The following is a 22,455-nucleotide window of genomic DNA, read 5'->3' as shown; positions in this document are numbered from 1 at the left end:
GACAAACGTCAAATGTAACAAAGGTCGTATCGACGAAAAGAATTTCATTGCATCCGCGAAAAAAAAGAGGAAATGGGTGAAATTTTACAGCGGAGCAAAATGGCGGATACGCTAATTTCTCGTCACACGACTCGATTTTACAGGCCATAAAAAGGCGCGTATAATTCGAATTAATGACACGTCTTCTGATAAAAGTTGATTTACAATAGTTGCTTAATCCTCGCCGAACGAAGGCTGAATATCATTGTTGTCACGAGGCTAGAATATTTTATTTTATAGTCTTAATGTTTGCGTAAACAATTTCTACTTTAATTATGACAAAACAACTCAAAAGAATTTTTGCCCGTACGTGATAATTTTTATTTCAAAAAAATATAGTCGTCAATATAGTTTCATAGAGTAATAATATGTTAATAATACGCCACCGTGTGTAAATAATCGTAGTATTGTGATTGTAGTGGATAAAAGGCCTAAGAGATATCGAGTGAACTATAAACAATGTCGCGACAGCCGAGGCGACGTTCGGCCCATCAATGTGTCGTCCGTCCTTCGATTGAATAGTTTCGTACAAAAGGCTTGCGTGATCCTGTTGTGGAACACGTGCGTTGTGGGCTTAAGAAAAGGTAAAGGGATGCTAGAACAGTCAGTGTCAGTGGAGAAGCCAGAGAGTGTGAATCGAGAAGTCAGAGAGTGCGAGTTGCGTTGTCGGGATAGTGTTGCTAGCGTTGTCGAGAGAGTATGGTCCGCGTGAGAGTGAGAGAGAGAGAGAGAGAGAGAGAGAGAGAGAGAGAGAGCGAGCGTTGGGTCCGTGACGAGACTTGCAAATTATCTATTGAGTTGTCTAAATTATAGTGCGTTATTGTGATTAGTTCACGTTAAACAACCATCGTTCTTCTGTTTAATCAACATCTGTGCAATCCATTTATTGTAAATAAATCATCAATAATATTTATTCCCGATACTACATAATGAAAAATAGAAATAACATTTTCTTTGGTACAATTAGTTGAATCTACAAGCAAGTATTTACCTATTTACAGTGGAACGCGTCTGACATAACACGGTTCGATGCTCATTCTACTTAAACTCGCGTCAGTATGCGTTGAACTATTTCTTTGGTTCGTATAATTTTACTTCTGCATTTTAATTATAACGTGTATAATTTTTGATGTTCTTTATATTATTAGAAAATTTTAATTATTTAAGAAAAATATGTGTTCGACACTACCGTTCATAAGTGTTTGTACACTTTGATCGATCTGTAGAAATTGTATGTGAATTTTAACAGTGTTCAGATTAATAATGAACGTTAGAGGTTCAGAAACTTTTAAGCAGTAATATGGTCTCACTTGAGAAAAACTTCTTTATATACGCTAAGTACGTACTTTCTCGTGTTCCTTTGTAGAACGTTTCGTTTAATTCTTCTTATGTTCGTTTTGCACCAGAGCAAAAGCGCCTTTCCGTTTAAACCGCTCGACAAACAGAGCTTCCGGTTACATATTGGCTTAACATCCGACCGGATGCTTGTGCGGGACTTAATACTTTACGTATCGTATGTCTGCATGATATTTCCCCGTTGTTTATTATGCAAAGTCGTGTTTTTTGTGTATATAAGCGACTGCGAAAGCAGATGTACCTGTTACATGGACTTTGCTTTTTGCTTGTAGCAAAAGATACCTTCCGTTTATTGTGAATAATTTTTTTTTTATGTAACATATCTTCCTCAAACACGAAAACCATTTTATACTTTTTAGATGAGATCGAAGAATCGTGTATATGTAATTTATAGTTTGTAGAATACGTGGAACGATATGAAAGGAGTGGAGCAAAAGAATAGACAACCAAATTCAATTTTTACTTCGATGAATTTTGTATGTTTCTTAGGGAAATTCATGATTTCCTATGATTTTTGTACATTCTTGTATTTTACGAAGCTCTTCAAGAATTTGTCTTACGTTCTCTTGCAAAATACATGATTTTCTCCGATTTTTACAACCGTATCGTGAAATATGCGAACAAGAGTTTCCCACCATCACGGAATTAAGCAGGACAATGAATAAGGCCAATTATGATCTATGCAAATATAAATACCATATAATTTATTCTTAACAGAAATGAAAGGATAAAACTCTAACGATTTGACATATAAAATTTCTGTGATTTCTAAATTAAGAAATTATAATGTCGAAAATATTAGCAATTAAATTAGACGGGTTAACAGATTAAATCGTATTCATAGATCGATCGTGATACTTCGTAGATTTCACTTTGCGCAACTCATTTATGATTCTACATAATCGATTTCCATCGATTGAATGCCTATCTCATAAAACGACCACGATCGCATGGTTAAATCATAGCGGCGGCTAGTGTTTGCAGACGCCGCATCCGAATTCCGGCAATAACTGAGCCGGTAATGGACGATCGGGCGTCTGTCTGAAATTGTTTTACAAATGAGTCAACTGAGCCGGCAATAGATCAATTCGGTCGGCAATTTGCCGGCCACTTTCAAACCTGTCGACAGTAAAAATACACGGAACGCGATTTATGTGTCGCGGATCGGTTTCATTCCGCGGGCGGAACCTCGTTACAACAACGAATCGCCACGTTCGACGACTATTATTTCTCTCCTGCGGTCGTGACAGACGCGTTCAATTGACGTCCCGCAATGTCGAGCTTTCATTCCGCGAATCGAACTTAGCAACCGAATTCGCCTCGACTGGAAACTGTCTACGATTCTGTACGGTATTTGTAATTCCATCGTTCACAAAAGTTGCGCTTCGAAATCCGGCTTCGTATCGAGACAGGGCTTACAAGTCAAATATCGAGAATTTCATTTAAATGTTACCACCGCTTTATTCTCTTCGATTGGCAAACTTTCGCACGACCTATAGCACCGGAGCCGTCGAACTCTGCGTATTCGTGGAGACTAAAGCGAGAATGAATATCTTTCCTCTAATTATATTTATAAATTCCGAAGACGAGAAGTCAAGTACTCCAAACAATCAGTCTTCTATACTTTCTGCAAACTTAAGAGATTTGTCAAGAAAGAAACGTTATAGAACCTAAAATAATCCATAGAACGTAGCAGAATTAGAAATAAAAAGGCCGAGGATTATCGATTATCATCTTCGATGAATATTAACAAATTTTAATAATTGACAAACGCAAGAATGTAAGAACATTTATTTTACTTTTCTGGAAACGGAGCAGATGTTGTTGTTTTACAATCCTTGTAAGGAAGGCAGTAGGTTTTACAATATCGTAAACGATCAACGAAGACGCGACACGTAGTATGTGGTTCCTTAACATGGTTGAAGATGACTTTACCGTTTTTCACATATTGATCGAATGGTATATCCCAGATCATTGGCCATCCAAAACCTTGGGCTATCTTTGCACAATAGCTGTGTCGAAAAGAATTTTATTAGATCGTTGATGGACTTATACATTTAAGAAAAGAATGCAACTTCTTATCCTAAGTAATAAAAAAACGAGAGTTATTTTCTGTCTAAGATAGTTGCTGATGTAGTGCTCGAGTTATTTTATTTTAATACAGTTGGAATGAAACTTTCGTATCTTTTATTGCTTTCCTATAAGACAACGAATATCGCAAAATGCTTTCTTTTTATGGCTGACGAGCTAAATTTTAACCGATCGATTTCCAGATAGTTTTCAACACTTTTACATTCTTACGTCGTTACGAAAGCTTTTGTGCATTACCTGCTATTGCAATCTAGTCTGAACAATCGGTAGCCACAGTCGCGTGCCAAGTGCCAGCTTTCCTGGATCAATCTTCTGGCGATTCCTAAACCTTGATACTCACAACTTACTGCTAAACTGCATTGTTCAAAGATAAGTCTTACGGGAAAACGTTCCCAAACTTTAGGTGCTTCGAGTACGAAAGCGAAAAATTCGATAAGATCGCGAAGAGGTCCGTCCTCGCAGCATCTTGCCAATTTGCATAACATTTTCTGTTCGTTACGGTCCGTTATACAATTTAGGGCAGCACCAATTATACAATTCTCTCGATTCTCAGCGATGATCGAGTATCCGGCCTTTACTTGTTCTAGCATCATACGTCTCCAAATAGGTGGGGCCTCTGTACCTCCGAGACCAATGTTGATGATTACCGGTTCGTGTTTGTAGTATGCTTCGCACATGAAATCTGCTACGTTCTCGTAATCGGGAGGTAGAGCTAAACGAGTTGTGAAAAATGGTTTATCCTGAAAATCCATTGATCAATTTGTAAGTACACAGGAATCTTCAAAGATATAAGTAGGATCTTCTGTAAATGTTCGAATTTTTTGTTGGATTTTTGGCATAAAATGGTTGTCTGTTTGAAGAGTTTCATTAAATAGTACAATATTTATTGAGTAATATGTTAAATTACACATGTTATGATTTATTGATTTAGACTGTTATCGGGGATGTTGTTTTAGTAAATTCATAATTCATGCGTAATACCTTGAATAAAATATTACAGTTGAATTTTGATTATTTGAACGAATCGCCACTCATGCGAATGTAGCAATAATTATTTCATATTATGAAGAAACATGTTACTATTTATATGGTCACTACTGTAGATAAGATAAAGAGGAAATAGACAAATCGACAAAATTAACGAATTGTGTATTGTAAATAAAATATATACTGTAAAGTGTGAAATTACCACATATAGAATTTGTAATTAATTTTTAGGTTAGAATAGTAAGCATACGCGTATAAAAATTAGCCCTAATTTCTACGATATGTAACATCGTGATGTAAGTTGAAACATAATATAGAGAATATTATATCAAGAGAACAGACATATTCCAGTAAAATTAAATGTGCGGAAACGTATATTGGATTTGTGGACGACATTAATTTCATATTAGAAGCTTTAAAATTGCACGTGTGTATAAGAAGATCGAAGCGATGAATATTTTCTTCAACGAAATACAGGTAAGTTATACATACACAAGTAATTTGTACAATGCTTTTTAATTATTAAAGTAAATGTAAGTGTGAACGATGTAATTGTACTTCTGTATAGGTTATATACGTAACCATTGCAGATTAAATCTACAACTATAGTAAAAAGTGCACTTACATTGCATTTTACTTTCAAATTTTTTGCCGTACAATGAAAAGTTGCTCTCCTGCTTCCAATTCGACAGTATTTCGAAACATGTCTGAGGCATTTGCGGATGGAACTACTATACATTTTCAAGAGCGACGCAGCCATTTCATTTCGTTCAGCACTCCTTTCCGATAAAATAACATTTTCCTTCGATCGCTATGTTACATTTTTTAAATTACTTCTAGCTTACTTGCAATCGATTGAAACGCGCATATACGCGGAGGATTTACCTCCTCTTACGTATAATATTGTATCTCGATTCGCTTAATCGTTCGATGTTTCAAACGTCAGCCAAAAAATCTATGTACGTATGTACGTATATTTCGGTTAACGAGAGTACGGGACAAACTCACGCCAAAGATAAATTAATGTCATAATAAAATATTATCCCATAAATTAATTCGATAACCGTGAAATCAACGAGTTGTTTGATCGTCGTCGAAATAAACAGCAAACACGGATTATCCAGGTGGCGCTCAAAAACACTCGACATCATTATCCCCGAATATGATTTTTTAAGACCGTATTAATCTTGTTCCTCCGACGTGTATGGTATTTACCATTAGTGATCAAGCGGATTAATTTTTTCGCTTTTCTAATTCGATACGATGTCGAGGCTATCGTGTCGCTGAATTATTATTATATGTATAAGAAATTATTAATCGTGTTATGTTTCGTTGCGGAATTTGCTCGTATATACGCAACTTCACACACTTGTGAATGACAGTGTACGAGCTTGGCGATACACGTGACGCGCGAATTACATAAATGTACGAGAAACCGAAGACCCGCGAGCTGCGTTAGATTTTGAAAGAGCAGGTAAAACGATAACTCACACACGGCTCTATTCATTCATGACCGTTGTACGAAATGATATGGCAGCCTGCAGACCAGCTGATTTATGTATTACTCGCATCGCGTTTCACCGCCTTTGATATACGGTTATCTATACGCACGCGCGCTCACACGTACGCATACGTTACGTACATAGACTTATATGGACATACACACGCATACATATACGTTCGTATAGTGGCGTGTGCACACGCCACTTTTGTCTTGATGTGTTGCGTGTATATGTGTGCGTATACAAGATTGAGAGAATCCGTAACTCTACACTAACACATCAAGATTTCTGCCGGTCTACAAACGCGTATGCACTTAGGTATCGTAGAGACAAGTGTATAGCTACGATATACATTCAGCGCGGATCATACGCTCGCGCCTGAACATATGTAAGATAGAGGAACGCAAAGGGGTAGCGAAATAGAGGTACAGAAATGGTTAAATGGGTCACCGGATACGGGCTTGTTTCACATAAGTTACCTACATGTTTCTGATTTTATTAAAGGTGCAAATGGTTGCTTTAGGAATATTCTGCTTTCGTTACAAGGGGCAAATGTTTGGATTTGAATGAAATCCTTCCTGTCTTCGACCAGTCTCTTTCTTCGGATAGAGAAGTTTGTGTTAGTCATTCAACAGAATAATATTGAACGTATAAAGTAAGAGAAATTTTGTGTAGATATTTCTTTTAGAGTAACTAGGCAGTTTTTTTTTCATAAACTTCGTGTTTATTGGAAGGTAAAAAAGTCGTTATTTACATGATCTTTTGTTTCCATTTCACGTAGAAAATTCTTTTGAAACACTGAAAGCTCTTTTCTCGCTCGAAACGAAAGCAACTTTAAGATATAAAAAGTTGGAGCATAAAAATACATATTATGTAATATCCATCAATAGACATGAAAATATGGTGGTTGTTATTATATCGCGATCTAAACCAAACGCGCTATAAATCTTCAAAAATAACACTTCCAAGAGAAAACAAACCTGCCTACTCAGTTTAGAAGCATTCACAGGTACACGAGGACTGTAGACTATCATATGTTCGAATAAAGATAATGAGACAATGCTATATGTATATATATTTATTTATCTATATATATGTACATATATCTATATATAAAAATAGACGTGCTTGCATCAATTATTCTCTTTTATTCTCACTTCATCCGATACACCGAAAGATTACAATTTATTACATTATTAATATCCATTAATCAGGAGCTTGCTGACACGTGAAACGAGGGGATCCCGTGCATCATATAAATAAAACCAGCGAAGAAAAAAGGAAACTGAACAATACGTTCCTGATGAAGTAGCGGAAAATACGAGAGTGTATTTTGGATCTCCAGATTCGCCTGTCGAATCAATGACACTCGAAATGAGAAATTCTGGATCGCTAGGAAGGTTGCTATTCTAGTTAAGGTGAAGAGAAATGGACGAAAATATATGTTCCACAAATGTAAACGAATTTTCCTTCCATCTTAAAGCGAATGTTTTTAAACGTGGAGTGTCTTTCTTGTAAAAAATTTCCTTCAAGAATAAAGCGTTTTTAATTAAATATGAAACATAAAATCCAGAATGAAGAAGATGAAATTAAATACGTTCACCAACCGTGCATTAATAATTGTACAAATATATCAAATTAAAAGAAACATCTCACGACGTGAAATATTCAATAATATAATATAAAAGATATTCGTATATAACATATAGGTTCACCCTTAACATACAAAACAGGTAGCAATTTGTAAAAATTGAAGAAACTTCACAGTAATATCGATCTACAAATTGCGTTGTAATTACCCAAATATATCGCAATACCTAAACAATTAATTAACACATATAATACAATCTCTCTCAGTTATCGACTTATCGCATTATAAATATCAATATGTTTGCGGGGTAAACTAACGTGTAATAAATTAAAGGCAGGCATATTCATAAAGCAGTAACGAATCACAACTCATTTTCAATTTATTTTAACAAATAAAATCTACGCTCTTTCCGTGCACGCAAATAGTTTCAGCCTCCGTGAAAAGCGCACGCGAATGAACGCGCTTTCATTTGACCGAAGCCAAACCTCTCACCGACGTTTCTGTTTGCCTGCTTTGCGAGTCCCTGGTAGTTTTTAAAGAATCAACCGTAACTACGCCGAGCCTTGTGACCTTTGGTTTCTCCACCAGCTTGGGAGTTCCCCGATATTTTCCGCTTACGAAGTTCTGATTCGTCGAAGCTGAAATCGTGAGCGTCACCCTTCTTGAATTTGCCTTCGATAGCAACGTATTTCTCTTTATATCTTCCATGTTCCTTCGAATGACCGCCATGATCATCATTATCATAAAAATCATGATTCTTCTTATACTCGTCTTTGTGATAAACGTTACGATAACCAGCTGCCTTGTGATCCACCTGACTGCTGTCCTTCTTTTTATGTTTGCCTCCTTTTTTACTTCCAATCTGTTCTGCCCTTTGACCTGAATTGTCTTCCCTATTCTCATGAACTTTCTTCTTCCCACCAGCTTCAATATATCGTGTCTTCTCTTTTTTCTTCAAACTCTCACCTTTATATGCTTTCTCAAACGAAGAGGCCTTCTGATATCCTTTTTCACCAGTTACACTTGCAGATTCTTGGTTTTTAGACACTTGTTGATTACCGGCCTGTTCAATCTTCTTCAAAGATTCAATTTTGGGAACGGTTTGAGAAATTTGAGAGTCTGCGTGTTTCAGTTCCATATGATCAACTCCGGGAGGCTTGACACCTGTGTAGTGAGCCGGCAGTATCTCTGCGTCTGGCTCCAAAGGCATTCGAAACATTCGGAAATTCTTATCCACGCGTGGTTCTTTTATGGGGATCAACATCTTCTGAAAGCTCGTTCTATAGGATGGTTCGTCATCGCTTTCTTTGAAAGCTTGCTTCTTCTCAATACTTTTTGATTCATATCTCTCCCAAACATCATGATGCAATTTATCAGCTTGCGTGATACTAATTATGATCGTCGAGTACACATGTATGCAGAACGCTGCATTAATAGTATGCCACCCTCTGAAGATTCTCATTTTCTTGGTGAAATGACCAAAATTTATTTTGGCTTCAAAGCTTATTCGATTTCAATTTTGAATTTTGAATTTTGAATTTTGAATTTTGAATTCTGAATTTTGAATTTAAAATTTTGAATTTTGAATTTAAAATTTTGAATTTCGAATTTAAATTATATACATGTTAGCCTAATCTTAACATTCTAGTTGTTCTTCCAATATTTGAGATTTCAATTTAAATTATATACACGTGGGATAGATAACAGTATTCTCGTTGTTCTGGATCGTTTTGCTGGATACTGTTCGGGACACGTCAGCTCACGGAAACACTTTCGGTTCTACTGTAATCGCGACGAAATCAGCCGAGCTCTTTTATATGTCATGCGGTCCGCTCGAGCGATCGGCGCGATCGCCTCTCGCTCAGGATGGCTACAGAAGCTATGCATCGAAAAGAATAGGCTCTGTGGAAGTTTTGGCGATTTTATGAAATTTTTGCGTGACCTCGGGCTTCTTTTGTTACGTGCAAGGTCCTGTGCTTAATCTAGCGTTCGATACACCTTTAGAACTGGAGAGAAACTATGCCAGCCTTGGGTAGATAATAGGCATGGTGGGATTAGAGAAACGATAGGTGTTTCGGCACTTTCCTTTGCGTCCTTTACATAAGAATTGCGGTTTCTTCTGTGAGAAAGTGTAGTGTCTTTGAGAACTTACCGAGTTTAATCTTGCAAACGGTCGAGTTTACACAACAATAGATTTTAGGTTAGTGGGATGAAATGATTATTTGAAGAACTTTGTTAACTAGTAGAATGTTTAGTAATTAATAAGTAAGATTGTACACACGGTCGTTTATGGATTTAGACATTAAATTAAATTAAACTTAAATTAAAGTAAATTAAATTTAAGTTATTTGTACTGCTTTAAATATAAAAATAATACTGTACTTAAAAATGACAAAATCATAGAACTAGAAAATAGTTTATACTGGAATAGAAGGATCAATAGTAAAGTATTAACTTTCATAGCAAATATCTAATACCACTACCAACACTTCGTGTGAATTTGTAACACTGCGAGAATTTCATTGCATAACACCGATGTTTCTTATAATTCAACTTTTACGAGGTGTAAGCTTCCATTAGACTCATCGTGTTTTGCACATTGCTAAACTCGATTCTGCTACGCTGTTAAAAATTGTTTTTTAAAATTCCTCGTCCGATCCTACGGAACCAATCAAGCAGCAACATCGAGCTGCAAATAATTGCCGCTCGAATCGCCTCTGGCTTCCTTTTCACGCTGTCGAACGTGTTCGTGGGTTATAGAACGTCACGCGAATGATCCTGCCAGTATCATAAACTCGTCCATTTCAAATTACATCCAAATTTCAGAATTTCGCATTTACCATTCGGTTTCATGCTTGCACATGTTGCTTTTTTAAAGACAACAAATTGCGTAAATTTCTTACTGTCCATTTGGATATTATGCAACGATAATATATAATATTTTACTTAAATTAAACTTAGTATAATTTCACTATAGCTTCGCAGATTCTTAAAAGTATCGCGTTACCCATCGCTAAATTAACAGTTTAAAATTTATCTACTACCCCCTTTGATTTTTACAATCTTACTTCCAGCCCAGACTAACCATGAAATTATAATTGTCTTATATTCTATTCGTAAATTTCTGTACATTTCTACACGTTCCTAAATATCAACATTTCTGTATAAATCACTTATACCTTTCGTACAATTTCGTAAATAGTATTTCATGCAAATAGTAACTTGAGAATAAAAAAGTTAAGGAGGAGCTAAGTATCTTGCAACATTAAAACCCGATAGAATCCTCGATGACGATGACCAAAGGTATCCCAAAGGGGACAAGCGATCGGTCAATGGCCATGCCAGTGTCGTATCGATGCATTACGCAAATCACCCATGCTTCCCTAGAACGCACGGCGGACAGGCCGGGTAGCCGTCAATAACACGGTGTACTTGAATTATCGAGCTCGACCGTGGAATACTCTCGGTTCCACTCTACGATCCCTTATCCACCCAGCGAATCACGTGTATATATAAGGCGAAGTCGCCGATTCATAGACATACCAGTGTGTATTCCGGTTCACTGGCAATAACACTAACCATAGATCAATCAGGCGAACGTTTAATTTCTTAAAGCAACTCGCTCGTCGTACGTTACTCAACTAACGTACTCAACTATTGGTATTAGATTCTTTCGTTTAAATTTGCCGATTGTACCAATTCCTGTACATCTGCGTTACCATAAAATGTTATCCAGAGCACTAGTGTGCGTGTTCCTTCTAACTTGCCAGAGCGACGCTGCTCCAACGGCGAAAGAGCGTATGACGTTGACGAAGATGATGGCGGAGGATCTCGACGGGACGGCCAGTGGCTACGTGTACAATCAGCAACAGGGTATTCCGGTTTACTACGTTCAGTACAGCAATCACGGAAGTGGACGGTACTACCATGCACCGGACGTCGTGCAGTACGTTGCTACACCTGTTGCACACAGTGTTCCTGAAACGACGCTTTTGCACCCCTATGTAAGCGCCGAGGATGTTGTGCGCTCCAACCACCAAGGAACTGTCAATTACGGTAACGAGCAATCGCTGGATCACTCAGTAGCCTCTACCAAGCCTCTGCTACGCGTCCCGTATTACGTTGATGGAAAGGTCGTCGAGAACGAGGGGAATGACAAAGAAGAAACACAGGAGAAGAGCGGCGACGAGGATCGTAGTAACGAGGAAAGTATGGAGGATGATAGCGACGAGGAAGGAGGAGAGGAAGAGACTGATCATTGGGATGATATCGATGGAGAGATTCACGATGGATATCACGGTGGATCGGTGAAAACGTTCGACCATGGTGATGGTTACGATCATGAGACAATCGGTGGATCTAAGGGTGATGAAGGTTTTTTGGAGGAAGGAAAGGGAGAGAAACACGCGAATGAAGAGTATTCGAAGAAAGTGATGAAGGGAGAAAAGGGATATAAGAAGGAGAAAGAGTTTAGTAAAGCGGAATCTGGCAGCGACGATAGTGGACACGAGGAAGGTTTGTTGTCTTTTGAAGGTTTGTTATATATGATGATCACGCGAAATTATGTTCGTAGATGTTATGGTTCGATATTACTGCTAAATCCTTTCCTCTAATATCTGGACTTTCGTAATATATCCATTATTTTAATACGATTTTGGAGCAAAAATTTTTAGTTGTTTACCATAATAACTTACTTCCTTTAGATTTTTTAACAATGAGTATGCGATCTTAAAACATATTCGACTGCTCGGTCGTTAATGGGTTAAGAAGAAAAAATGAAATTTTTGTAGTAAAATGCTTCTATTTGCAAATTGTAGTATACTTGATTCATAATCAATACCCTCGTAGTAAAGTGAATCTGCATTCGCATAATCGCTGTTAAATGTTCAGGATACCATAAGAACGAAGGTAAACACAAAAAGGGACACGTGGTCGAAGATGAAAAACATGGTTCCCGCAAGGAGGCAGAGAAAGGCAAAGAAGGAAGTAGTTACGGGCATTCGTCCTACCATAAGAAGGGGCAGAAAACTAATGGTTTCCACAATGTCTATCACAAGGACGAATACAAGAAGGAAACGGACTTTTACGACGATGATTATAAGAAGGGTGATTTCGAGGAGTACGAGGAATTCGACAAAGGTTACAAGACCGGCGAGGGTGATTTTAAGAAAGGCGAACATCATTCTTCTGGACGTGATTATCAAGATCATGGAGAGAAAGGAAGTTACGATAAGGGACACTATGACAACCAGGATCAAGGTCAACAGGTCGAAGAAGGCGAAAAGTCGCATTATTCAAACCACGAGGATTATAATGTCGAAAAGGATTCAAAATCGGATAGAATACACGAGTTCCATAAAGGAGATGATTGATCGATATCGTATCATTTACTGTATCGGTGATATTACAAGCCGTGTTGTTGTTTTGTTTATATCGTAAACTACGTTCCATAATAATAATAAAAAAAAATAGAGCATAACTACTGTGATTCTTCCTAATGTTAATTTTTATGTCAAAATTTTTTTGTCTAGATATGTCTAAAAATGTCTAAAATATGTGGCACTTAACTACAAAGATAGATCAGGAATCATTTGAAATGCGGAATTTAAATCGTGTTACTGTTACTTAACTGTTACTTAATCGAGTGATGTAATTAGAAAATATAAATTTAGAAAGTGTTATTGACCTAATTTTTTAAGGGCTGCTAGTGTAGCGTAACGTGTCTAATGCAAAAACTTAAAGTATTGGGAAACTTACTACAAATCGATAGATTCGAATCTGTCAAATAGAACAGAAGTATTGCTAAACAAAAGTTTTGACATAACCGCTGAATCCTAGACTGTTTCGCTCTGCTATCCAAATAAACGAAGATTTTTATAAATAAACTGATCGTATCTCAGTAGAGTTTGTGATAGAACAAAATTAATAATTATTTAAGGATTCTTTTAAATAGTTATCATAATTTAAAAAAGTAATTGATGTTAACTCAAGTAAATTACAATTGTAATAAACATCATAAAGGATCCAAGTATTTTAATGTTTTCCCTATAATATAAATTGACCGTATTTTTCATAGAAACAAAATAGCATGATCGCGATAGATAACTCTACTTAAGCAACAAACAATTTTACAAGCAAGAAAATAGTTCATTTTAAACAAAATAACTTTCTTTTAGAAATTGTATTTATTTCGATCAGATACAAAGATCAACATAACACGATGTTCAACAAACATAACAATCAATAGGAATCATGCTTAATGTCCTTTCTTGAATCCCCACGACTTGTGATCATCGTGTCCTCCTTTCTTGCCATGATGAGAGTGATGACTATGATGCTCATCGTGCCCACCTTCGCTTTTATGTCCTTTATCATCGTGATGATGGTGTCCCTTTTCATAATGTCCTTTCTTTCCATAATGATCCTCGTGATCTCCATGATCGTGATGTCCCTTCTTAAAGTGTCCACCTTTCTTGTGACCATGTTCGTGGTAATGACCACCATGATCTTCATGGTGTCCAGAATCATGGTGTTCATCGAAGAATTCTTTATCCTTCTTAAATTCGTCTAATTTATGAACTTCGTGGTGTCCCTTCGTCTTGTGTCCCTTTCCGTAGTGACCTTCTTCGTGGAATTTGTGTCCTTTCTCCCCCTTTTCTCCTTTATGGTGTTCAGAATAATAACCATCGTCATGATGATGACTCTTCTTGTGGCCTTCACCCTCGTCGTAATGACCACTGTGATGATCTTTGTCATGATGTCCCTTTTCCCCTTTCTCCTGATGGTGAGACGACTTGTAGCCTTTCTCACCCTTATCACCGTGATTGCTGTGATGATCAGAATGATGCTCTCCACCATCACCCTCTTCGTGATGATGATGATGATGGGAGGCTGCCACAGCTAGATCATCGTCTTTCTTGTAGATCTCTCGCGCAACGATCGAGCTCAACTGACAGACGATACAAGCAAACAATAAACAAATCGCTGGACGAGACTTCATAGCGGTGCCGATCGGTCGGAATTCGATCGATACAATCGATACGTTCGACTCCGACGCTGCGCTCGGTATGATTAATCCGGCAACCACGCTCGGATTATATATCGAACGGGGAATAATCGATATTAAGGAAGCAGCGGTTCCGTCGCTGGCTCTTTACCGTGTTGCGAAAGTAACGTCTCTTTAACCCGTTCAGTTGGCAATTCATCGATTTCGATCGGATCGGCGCCGTCAAACGAGACCGTTATGCAACTAGATTGCTAGTCCAAACTGTTGGTAAGATATAGACACATGTAAACAATACTTTTCTCTCGTCTACGTTTTTTCTAAGTTATTATGCAGACAATGTGTTCTTTCGTAATGGTGGGCTGATTTTCGGTACTTTCTATTTTTTAATAAACTTGGGGTTTTCACCATGATCTAGAATTTTAGCTATATCAAAGAACTCTGTATCATGCATTTGTTTTTGTATTAGTGATTTTTCATTTTTACAATTACTCTTAGGGTGGCTAAAAACAATTTTATTTCGGATTTAGTTGCGTACATGTAGATATGATATAAATGTGATATAAATGTAATATAAGTATAAAATTTTAGATTTATCAATGCGAATATGTACGAGTACAAATGTTGTTCAGCAATCGCAAAACGATCGTGTCGTCCTTTTACGGAATTCCTCGACACAGTTGATCTCTTCGTTCTGCGCAGAATATAATAATTGTTACGTCGAAAGTGAAATATTTCCATTTCTTATGTTCATATTCAGCTCGCAAAAATTAATTGGTGCCGATAGAAATCTGTGACAAGAATGAAAGAAATTTAGGTAGTAAACTTTCATTTCGAATAATGAGTATAATTAATTGAATAATTTCGTTGAAACAAACTTCAAACTAGATTTATTCGTCCATTCCTTTCAAAAAGCAATTTATTCGGTCCCTTTGTGAAAATTTTGATTTCGATTCGATTTTACGATCCATGTTCGATTGATTCGTACATCTTTTTATTTGTCAGTCGAAATAACTTTTGCCCAATACTGAATCGGGAACGAAAGCGAGAAACTATCGTTGCAGAAAGAAGTTCGGTGAACGGTGAAATATTTTCATATTACTCGGCTGTTTTGTAATAAACGTCCGACCGTTATTCAGCCGTCTACAAATTGATTGGCTTCTTATCGAGTGTCACGTTAGCGATGCTTGATTTGTCCCTGTACTTTCCATGCCTCGAGTAAATAACGTTAATTTATTTCACAGCTAATTACTCCGTAGATGAAGAAAAACGCTGACTGTTCCTAGCCGTTTGGAAAAAGCGTATTAATGCAATCAATATTTGCCACTTAACGTCTCTATCCTACTCGGAAAAGTAATCTCTGTCAAGAATATATGAACAACAATACGAGACTTGGAAAGCTATGCGAAAATGCTATAGACAATGCTATAAACAAAATGATGACGAATGAATTTCAATAATTTGTTGTTTATAGCTAATTGTTTATAGCGTATTTTTTTACTTGCGACGTATAGTAGAGTCATTCATAATTTGAAATTTGCAGGAAAGTACAAATAAATTTCTTTCTTGGCTTAATTTTATTTCAATTTGATTTAAGTATATAGTTTTTTCCGAAAAAAGTTATTTAAATCTGATGTATATTGTGCGTATCTATCTTAAGAAATTTTCAAAAAAATTCCAAGTATAGATAGGCTTACATTACGATATTTATCCTGATAATCTGACTATATATTTCAGTTCTATAGCAACTTTAGATTTTATTACGAAAAATAGATTAAATAAAACAAAGAAGAACTGGAATAACCAGCGGACGAATAAACAAATAAACAAATATGGGATTGAAATCAAATAACGAACGAATGAACAAATAAAATTTTATTCCCAATAAAAGTTTATTCGAACAACACTCAGCGGTGATGTGTAGTACCAGAGAGCAACGATTCCACCGAACGAAAGCGGTTACGTATGAAACGCGACTATGACGGTAGGTATATAAGCTTTGCTTTAAAGCGATGTGATCAGTCGATAGCACTCGTTGGTCTACAAAGCAACCAACATGGCGAAGAGTTTATGGCCGTATCTCGGCTTAGCCGTGATCTGTACGTTTATCTCCTTATCCATGGCGAGGGAGCTGAGGAATAAAAGAGACCTCGAAATGTCAGCAAGCCACCATGGTCACCATCATGAGGAAGGCGGTGGTCACGACCACCATGGACATCATCATGATGAACATGGTGAAAAGGGTGAAAAAGGGTACAAACATGAACATCATCATGACAAAGGTGATCATGGTCATTATGGTAAGGATCACGATGAAGGTCATCACGAAGAACATGGTGGGCACAAAAAGGGACACCATGATGAGCACGAAGAGCACGGGCACCATCATGAGCATGGGGATGAGCACAAGGGTTCAAAATATGGACACAAAAAGGGTCATAAGAAAGGTGAGAAGACCCATGGTTATCATCACAAAGCCCATAAGGATGAATATCACAAAGAGCACAAATTCTATGATGACTACCACAAGGGAGGTCATCATGAGAAACATGGTGATCATTATGGACACCATGAGAGTAAAGATGGACATCACAAGAAGGGTGGTCATCATCATTCTGGACATCATGAGGACCATCATGGAAAGAAGGGTCACTTTGATAAAGGGCATTACGACGATGATCATAAAGGTTACCATGGAAAACATGGACACGATGATCATTACTCGCATCACGAGGATTATGGGAAGAAGGAGGAGCACCATGGAGGAAAGAAACATGGATATTCGAGTGGCGGTGGCGGCGGTGGCGGTGGCGGCCATGGTGGCGGCGGTCACGGTGGCGGTGGAGGTGGCGGTGGACATGGTGGACACCATTAAAAGAAGCAGCAAATGCAATGAAATTTTCTTATATTTGTTGTCTCAATTGTTTTTTACTACATCGTTGATTAATTTTAGACATTGAAATGTGAATCGTCATGTTTTGTTTTAATAATAAAAACCATCCCTTAACGATTAAATTTTCTCCCTTTATTCTTTGGAATATATTCCTTCATACGTTTGGTATAATTTTATGTCTTTAAGGTTTTGAATTTGTTTTCTATTTGAACAGATTATAAAAAAAGCGATTAATTAAAAGGAATTCAATAGTAAGAGTAAGTAAAAGTAGCAGGACGGTGTATACAACTGAATTTCGGGAAATAATGATTTTGTATTAGTCTGTATCTCATGTAGAAAATTGATAAAAATTTTCGTTATATCGATTATCGTAAATTTTGTCACGAATTATTGATTTGTTCTCATAACTCAATCTCATTGAAACATGAACCTCGTATCTTTACAATCTCTCTCTACATATATACCAGGAAATGTAGAGATCAGCTGAGGAATCAATAGGTTTCCACGAGAACAGTTACAATGACTACGGATTCCACGTAATGCAATCACACTTCGACTGCAACAACTATGCTATAGGAAACAATGTAAAGCAATCTAGGTTCCAGAATTAATAGCAGACGGGATTGATCTAGATCCTTTTACAATTGGCGACAACATTAAATACCGATATCACGAATCAAAAATGTATATATAGCGATTTCTTTAACAAACCGATTCCCTGACCTACTAAATCGAATTTCAAATTTTTTGATATTGTTATGATTAAAGAGATACATATACATCAGGACAAAATGCACTTTCTCTATCTATTTCCACCCTTCTCTGCTTTCTTAATTTCTTCAAGGCGTACAGTATTTCAAAATAGCTGTTTGGCCAGAAAAAGTCATGATTTAGAGCATTTCCAGTTACTTATTCTCTTAGTTTCTCCTCAAGTTTTTAAATTCTTAAAGATTTTGAATTATACTAATATTATACTAATATTAGCTACCATATATATACAAATTATTTAAATGTGATATGATAATATTTACACAGTAGTTAGTAATCTCTGCCATTTTGAAGAGTGCTATTCATCGGTCGGTGTCTTTTCTCCTCGTAAAAGGTTGCAGTGAATTATTTTATAACCATGAGCGTCATAGACAAGGATGCATTCTTAAGGATCTAGAAACTCGAAGAATTAAGTAACAGAAAATGGTCAAAATAATCTTTTTCTCAAAAGTCAAGCAATCGTTTTAAAACACTGCATGACGCCAGCTTAAACAATCCCTTAAACAATATAATATTATACAGGGTGGTTGGTAACTGGTGGTACAAGCGGAAAGGGGGTGATTCTACGCGAAAAAGAAGTCGAAAATATAGAATAAAAATTTTTCGTTTGAGGCTTTGTTTTCGAGAAAATCGACTTTGAATCTTCGCTCGGTATGCGTGCGCTTTATCGCGTCTCGTTATAACGGATCTCACTGTTAATTTTTTAATTTTTTAAATTTTTAAATTTTTAAATGTTTAAATGTTTAAATGTTTAAATGTTTAAATGTTTAAAATTTTAAATTTTTAAATTTTTAAATGTTTAAATTTTTAAATGTTTAAATGTTTAAATGTTTAAATGTTTAAATGTTTAAATTTTTAAATTTTTAAATTTTTAAATTATTAAATTTTTATTCTATATTTTCGACTTCTTTTTTCGCGTAGAATCACCCCTTTTCCGCTTGTACCACCAGTTAACAACCACCCTGTATATTTCTGATATATCATATAGGTATTAAACAATGTGCCTACATCTGCTAAACGTTTCGTACACTTTTTTGGAAACATGCACGAATTCTGTAAAACATAATGTAGCGTATCTGTACTAAACAGTAAATTAGGAACAGTCAGTGACTAAGTCATTATTTAATGCAACATATCGATATTTCGCAACCGAAATTATATAATTTCTCTCGTTACGGTCAGGTGGATAAACCGGATTGCAAAACATTCGAATTCACACAGCAGTCCGTTAACTTCTGTAACACGTAGCAAATGTGTTTTCCAACATAGCATGGATCGGACATCAGGCGATGCTCTTTCTCTTCACGGAGGTCACGTTGGTTAAATTTTGCATGTTTTTCCTAACAGTGATTATACGGTACATCGAGGTGAAAGACATAAAAGTTAGATTTTCACACATCCGCATCATATTGGCTGTAACAGCCAACTACATTGCCGTAATATCGCCAGTTTCGTTCACTTGGCGCGTAACATTTCCGAACGAATATTCGCAAACGAATCCTTCGCACTGACTATTTCGCTGCACTACATTTACGCTGTGAACCCGCTGCAAAATTCTGTGACAGGTAAAGAAAATGACGATGGAAGACACTTTAAATACAGAATCTCTTGTGAAGAGTAATAGTCTTTTATTCGTCCATTTTGAACTAATTCGCTTGCCTATATACTATTTCTGGTTTTTAGGGGAGTATGGATTTTTAATATGTCAATTTCTCAGGTATGTTAGAGTGAATGTATATGGTGGTAGAAATAGAAATATAAAATATCATAATACAAACCACAGAAATAAAATAGAAATACGCAAAGTTTCCAGTGTACACGAAGCTACTTTTTCATTATCTTCATCACTTTCACCGCTATTCTCGAATGATAAATACTCAGTACGATTAATTCACGTTGAATCGATAGAAATATGTCATCACGTTATGAAGCTGTACGTCGCGCGATCCACCGATCGTTCCGACCTACATACGATACAATTTCCAAATTTGCTTTCCCCTTGCCTAAAAAAGAAAGGCAAAGCGAATCTTTTTCCGAGCTGTACTTTCAGAACCACTCGCCTAAGAAAAATACGACGAAACACGAAGCACTAACCGCGAATCAATATATACTCTTCCAATCAACCGTATCGCCCAACTTTAGATACACATTTGCGCCCTCTTCAAAAAATAGGAACTCGGCCAGCAGGAGATTAAAGAAAACCGATATGTTTGCCGTACGTGGAGGTCCATGTCTGTTGATACTTCTGGCTATTTTGGCGCCCGTGAGTTTCGCGACGAGCATTAATTACGAGGATCTGCAACCAGCGGCTACCTTTCATTTCCATCGACACGAGGAACGTGGTGGTAACGATCGTTACGCTATTCACCGAGGCAAAGCTAGTGATCACGCCGATACGGGCTACAAATGTTATCACGAAGCGGACCAAGTTACCAGAGGTCACGATAACCTGGACAAAGGTTACGGGTATTACGACGATGATGGCAAAAGGAAGACATACCATCATCATGACGACGATCGTTACGATAAACATCATGTAGGTAGGGAAAGTGAAAAGGGTGAAAAGTTGATCGACAATGGCCATTATGACAATGGACATGGCACTCATGGTCGTCACGAGGTAAAGGAATTGAACGAATATCAGAATCACAACGAGCTTTACGACGAAGAGCATGATTCTGATTTCGACGAGGAACATGGCGGTTATCGTTATGGTCACGAGGAAGAGAAAGGTGGAGATTATAAGGATGATCGTCACGATTATGATGAACACGAGGCGGATCATTATGGTAAAAGAGATTATTACGAGCAGGGACACGATTGCAGAGATCATAAGGGATACAGTGGCGACCAAGATCACCAAGATTATTATTACAACGATTATCTTGACGGTAAAAAGGATTCAAGTGATCGCGGCTGGAAGTGGATACATAAGATAGAGTACTAATTCTCTTATATTTTATTAATCCTTTTGATAAAATAGATCTTATTCTAATTAAATATATGTCATGGTGGATTCTTTATTTGTAGCATATTTATATTGTATTATATGTTAAATAAATACAGCAGTGTGCCAATACTTTTTGCAGCCACAGTATGCGATGGAAACGGATGTAAAAAAGAACTTCATCGAAACGTTAAATTATTTAATAAAGTCAATTTTATATTCTAACCTACTTAGGAGCACAGAAAGAAAATTGTAGCAGGAATCTCGAAAAACACGGTAACTGGGTTGGTACTACTTAAAATTGCAACGCGTCCCAATAAATTTTTACGTTCTGCATGACGAGAGGAGTCGAGGACATAAGTGCGGCCGCGATGGCAGGACTCCTTTTGAAACGTGCAACGTTATACACGCAACCGGCTCGTACAAACATCCATATACATATTTCCCTCTTTTTTCTCATTTTCTTCGCAGCATTTTCGTTTTATCACGCCATGTGCATTACCTACCTACACAAACGTAAACATACAAATACAGGTACAAATATATTTCATATACAGAGAAGGAAAAAAACGCGGACCAGTGGCGACGGGCACGAGTATAGTCGCCAGGCTTCTAGCGCATTCACCGTGCCACGGGTTTGATTAACGATTCCACCCTCTGCAAATGAAATTGCCGCGGCCATTCGTGGGTCTATCTAGACTGGATTCCGGTGCACCAGACACGGATTAACGGAGCTTTATACGCTTCTTTTAGGGCAGCGTGGATGTTACAGCAGGCCGCACGATCACGCCGCTTGCCCATTCTCGGCCGGAGATTGCATACAAGCGAGTGGATCTACTTGAAATTCTCTGGCGTGTGACAATTCCACCACTGTGTGGCCCCTCTTTCCCTTCCTTTCCACCCCGTCGCTTCGCCAGAAACACCCGAGGCCATTGTTTTATCCCGTGACGCATGTACGTGTGGCTGGCTTAATTAATCTAATTGGAGTGGTCGTGCGACTCGCAAAAGAAAAGGAGGAAACGGTCGTGCCCGTGCTCGTAGATGTCGAACGACCGTGCTGTACACTCGCGGAGACGCGCGCGTTAAAAGGGCGAGAAGCGAATCCATTTCGCTCTGGTACTTTTTGATCGATCGCACAATAATCCTGTCGTTCAACCAAATTAATGAGCACTGTCGAGCATCGTCGTCGATTCACTCGTCCTCGTAGTCGTCTCATCGCGGAGAGCCTGTTGTCGCTGTGATACGAACAACGAAAAAAATTAACCGCGGCTCGCCGCG

General features: G+C 37.4%; 5 protein-coding genes across 6 annotated transcripts; 2 read left to right on the top strand and 3 right to left on the bottom strand.

Moving 5' to 3' along the window:
• Window positions 1-3,130: 3,130 nt before the first annotated feature.
• Window positions 3,131-6,617, bottom strand: LOC105681100. 2 transcript variants are annotated; one of them, XM_033322169.1, is made up of 4 exons: window positions 5,965-6,617; window positions 5,099-5,252; window positions 3,724-4,226; window positions 3,131-3,407 (listed from the first exon to the last, which is right to left on the bottom strand). In XM_033322169.1, the coding sequence occupies exons 2-4, from the start codon at window positions 5,231-5,233 to the stop codon at window positions 3,191-3,193; spliced, it is 855 nt and encodes a 284-aa protein (XP_033178060.1). In that variant the 5' UTR covers window positions 5,234-5,252; window positions 5,965-6,617; the 3' UTR covers window positions 3,131-3,190. The 2 variants fall into 2 exon arrangements, with proteins under 2 accessions (XP_033178060.1, XP_012244102.1); XM_012388679.3 differs by having other exon boundaries at window positions 5,099-6,617.
• Window positions 6,618-7,652: 1,035 nt separating this feature from the next.
• Window positions 7,653-9,099, bottom strand: LOC105681099. Its single transcript, XM_024369417.2, has one exon. The coding sequence runs from the start codon at window positions 9,026-9,028 to the stop codon at window positions 8,108-8,110; it is 921 nt and encodes a 306-aa protein (XP_024225185.1). The 5' UTR covers window positions 9,029-9,099; the 3' UTR covers window positions 7,653-8,107.
• Window positions 9,100-11,067: 1,968 nt separating this feature from the next.
• Window positions 11,068-13,449, top strand: LOC117151104 (filaggrin-like). The gene is made up of 2 exons (XM_003491504.4): window positions 11,068-12,081; window positions 12,457-13,449. The coding sequence occupies exons 1-2, from the start codon at window positions 11,292-11,294 to the stop codon at window positions 12,936-12,938; spliced, it is 1,272 nt and encodes a 423-aa protein (XP_003491552.1). The 5' UTR covers window positions 11,068-11,291; the 3' UTR covers window positions 12,939-13,449.
• Window positions 13,450-13,732: 283 nt separating this feature from the next.
• Window positions 13,733-14,650, bottom strand: LOC100740058 (histidine-rich glycoprotein-like). Its single transcript, XM_003491503.3, has one exon. It carries the CDS (start codon window positions 14,564-14,566, stop codon window positions 13,823-13,825), a length of 744 nt encoding a protein of 247 aa, XP_003491551.1. The 5' UTR covers window positions 14,567-14,650; the 3' UTR covers window positions 13,733-13,822.
• Window positions 14,651-16,402: 1,752 nt separating this feature from the next.
• On the top strand, window positions 16,403-17,573 carry LOC100740782 (histidine-rich glycoprotein-like). Its single transcript, XM_003491509.3, has one exon. It carries the CDS (start codon window positions 16,626-16,628, stop codon window positions 17,442-17,444), a length of 819 nt encoding a protein of 272 aa, XP_003491557.1. The 5' UTR covers window positions 16,403-16,625; the 3' UTR covers window positions 17,445-17,573.
• Window positions 17,574-22,455: the final 4,882 nt, after the last annotated feature.

This window comes from Bombus impatiens, unplaced genomic scaffold (assembly GCF_000188095.3).
Source record: "Bombus impatiens unplaced genomic scaffold, BIMP_2.2 scf_0571, whole genome shotgun sequence".
NCBI classification, from domain to species: domain Eukaryota; kingdom Metazoa; phylum Arthropoda; class Insecta; order Hymenoptera; family Apidae; genus Bombus; species Bombus impatiens.
This window is presented reverse-complemented; position numbering and strand designations above follow the sequence as displayed.

What these genes read in the sequence shown, in the direction of transcription:
- LOC117151104 (XM_003491504.4), top strand. Translation starts at nt 11,292, where the DNA reads ATGTTATCCAGAGCACTAGTGTGCGTGTTCCTTCTAACTTGCCAGAGC. An exon ending in CGATAGTGGACACGAGGAAG is followed by an intron (nt 12,082 to 12,456) that starts GTTTGTTGTCTT and finishes TTAAATGTTCAG; the next exon opens with GATACCATAAGAACGAAGGT.
- LOC105681099 (XM_024369417.2), bottom strand. Translation starts at nt 9,028, where the DNA reads ATGAGAATCTTCAGAGGGTGGCATACTATTAATGCAGCGTTCTGCATA.
- LOC105681100 (XM_012388679.3), bottom strand. Translation starts at nt 5,233, where the DNA reads ATGGCTGCGTCGCTCTTGAAAATGTATAGTAGTTCCATCCGCAAATGC. An exon ending in ATTTGAAAGTAAAATGCAAT is followed by an intron (nt 4,227 to 5,098) that starts GTAAGTGCACTT and finishes ATGGATTTTCAG; the next exon opens with GATAAACCATTTTTCACAAC. An exon ending in AGACTAGATTGCAATAGCAG is followed by an intron (nt 3,408 to 3,723) that starts GTAATGCACAAA and finishes TTTTCGACACAG; the next exon opens with CTATTGTGCAAAGATAGCCC.
- LOC100740058 (XM_003491503.3), bottom strand. Translation starts at nt 14,566, where the DNA reads ATGAAGTCTCGTCCAGCGATTTGTTTATTGTTTGCTTGTATCGTCTGT.
- LOC100740782 (XM_003491509.3), top strand. Translation starts at nt 16,626, where the DNA reads ATGGCGAAGAGTTTATGGCCGTATCTCGGCTTAGCCGTGATCTGTACG.